Genomic DNA, 2,122 nt, shown 5'->3' on the forward strand with positions numbered 1-2,122 from the left:
CTCCAAAATGCATCTTTTTGCTTCCTTAGCCATATGAACCTAAAAACACACGAAAATAGCTTAAAGTACTAAAATAACTAAAGAAACATAACGTAAATGCACGAGAACAAGCCATTTAAGTCGCATGAATATGCTCCTATCACCTCCCTTTGGGTTTGGAATGGTAGAGCTTGGGAGCTTGCCTTGGTCTCAGAATTGCCCTACAAAATCTGCAATCTGCCCAATTTGTTTCTCCAATTGATCCACCCTTTTTTCTTGATTTTGCATTGCTTTGGCTTGATTCTCTTGCCCTGAGACAAATTAGTTAGTAACTTAAGAAGTGTATCATTGTCTAAAGTGTTACCTGAACTTGTTTGGGCAGATTGTGGAGGTGCTTGTGTGGGTGCGTATGGCTTGTTGTAGAAGCCCGGGGGTTGTTGCCTAAAGCCTCCTTGTGATTGGGGTTGTTGTGGCTCCCTCCACTTGAAGTTTGGGTGATCTCTCCAACCGGGATTGTAGGTGTTGGAATATGGATCGTTCCTTGGTTGATTTTGGCTTTGAAATCCAATTGCATTCGCGCTCTCCCATCCACCATTCTCAATAAGTTGAGGACACATGTCAGAAACATGTCCTTGGATAGAACATACTCCACACACCATTGGTCCTTGGATCTTCATACCTTCGGCCATCTGAGACACAATAGAAGTAAGATTAGCTAATTAAGATTGAATATCGGATGAAGAGCTTACCTCATTAACTTGTGGCCGTGGGTTATACCTTTGTCCCATGCCTTCGTATTGTTGTGCATTCAATGCACGGGTTGCAATGAGTGTCTTGGCTGCCATGGGTGTTTTATCTACCAAAACTCCTCCCGCCGAGGCATCTAGCATTTGACGTTCGATTGGTAGAAGGCCTTCATAGAAATATTGAAGGAGCAACTCTTCCTTCATTTGATGTTGTGGACAAGAAGCAACAAGTGATTTAAAACGTTCATAATAAGTAGGAAAGGATTCACCTTGCTTTTGTTGTATGCCACTTATTTGTTTCCTCAGGAGAATGATTCTTGAAGTGGGGAAAAATTTCTCCAAGAACGCTCGTTTCATACTTTCCCAAGATGTCACTGTCCTTGGTGCTAGCTCATATAACCAATCTTTAGCTTTGTCCATTAGAGAGAATGGAAAAGCCTTCATCTTTAAGATGCTACCATCGACATTGACAGGGGTCATGCTTGAACAAACCACTTCAAATTCCTTCAAGTGCTTGTTAGGGTCTTCCATGGACAGCCCATGGAACTTTGGGATGTGGTGCAACAAGCTAGACTTCAATTCAAACTCCTCGGTCTTGCCTTGAGCTGCCACGGGATATTGAATACATAAAGGTGCGGCATTGTCCATTCCCGAAGCCGAAAGCTCCTTGATTGTTCGATTGTCGGCTGCCATGATGGGTGGTACTTCCTCAAGAGTCTCTGCCGTGCCCCTTTCTTCCTCTTCTAAAACTTGTTCTTCAAGGTCAGGTTCAGGGCTAGGTGGGTTAGACTCTTGCTGGTTCTTTTGTCTTCTCAAAGTCCTCTCAAAATCGTTGTCAAAGTCCAAAATATTCTTATGAACAGGTTGGGAACTTCCAGTCATAAACTAGTACCTAAAAACAATGAAACAAACAAATCAGTAACTAAGATAGAAAACAAACGAAAAATAAATAAAAAGAAATAACGAGGGATTAGCAACTAGAAAACAAACGAAAAATAAATAAAAAGAAATAACGAGGGATTAGCAAAGTTGCTAATCCTCGGCAACGGCGCCAAAATTTGATGCGAAAATTACTTAACACACAAATTAAACCCTCTTGTTGACAATTGTAGTAGATATGTAAGTAGGGATCGTTCTTAAACCGGGGATTAGGAGGGATTGCTAAACACTCTAAACTGACTCATTATCGTAAAAACAAAGTTTAAACACTCAACTAGACTCAAATAATGCAAAACTAAACTATAAAACACCAAAACAAACCAAAAGACTCAAAACAGCAAACAAACACTCAAAACTGCCTTAAAAACACTTTCTGGGCAATTTTGAACACTATACTCAAATCTGGACGAAATTAAGTTATCACTTGACTCAAAACACTTAAAAATATCAACTAAATT

General features: G+C 40.2%; 1 protein-coding gene across 1 annotated transcript; it reads right to left on the reverse strand.

Annotated features, from left to right (window-relative positions):
* Positions 1-652: 652 nt before the first annotated feature.
* On the reverse strand, positions 653-1,404 carry LOC148699340 (uncharacterized). Its single transcript, XM_088686528.1, has 2 exons — positions 757-1,404; positions 653-668 (listed from the first exon to the last, which is right to left on the reverse strand). The coding sequence occupies exons 1-2, from the start codon at positions 1,371-1,373 to the stop codon at positions 653-655; spliced, it is 633 nt and encodes a 210-aa protein (XP_088542654.1). The 5' UTR covers positions 1,374-1,404.
* Positions 1,405-2,122: the final 718 nt, after the last annotated feature.

The sequence above is a fragment of the Pyrus communis genome, chromosome 1, assembly GCF_041283825.1.
Source record: "Pyrus communis isolate YQ-2024b chromosome 1, ASM4128382v1, whole genome shotgun sequence".
In the NCBI taxonomy this organism is placed as follows: domain Eukaryota; kingdom Viridiplantae; phylum Streptophyta; class Magnoliopsida; order Rosales; family Rosaceae; genus Pyrus; species Pyrus communis.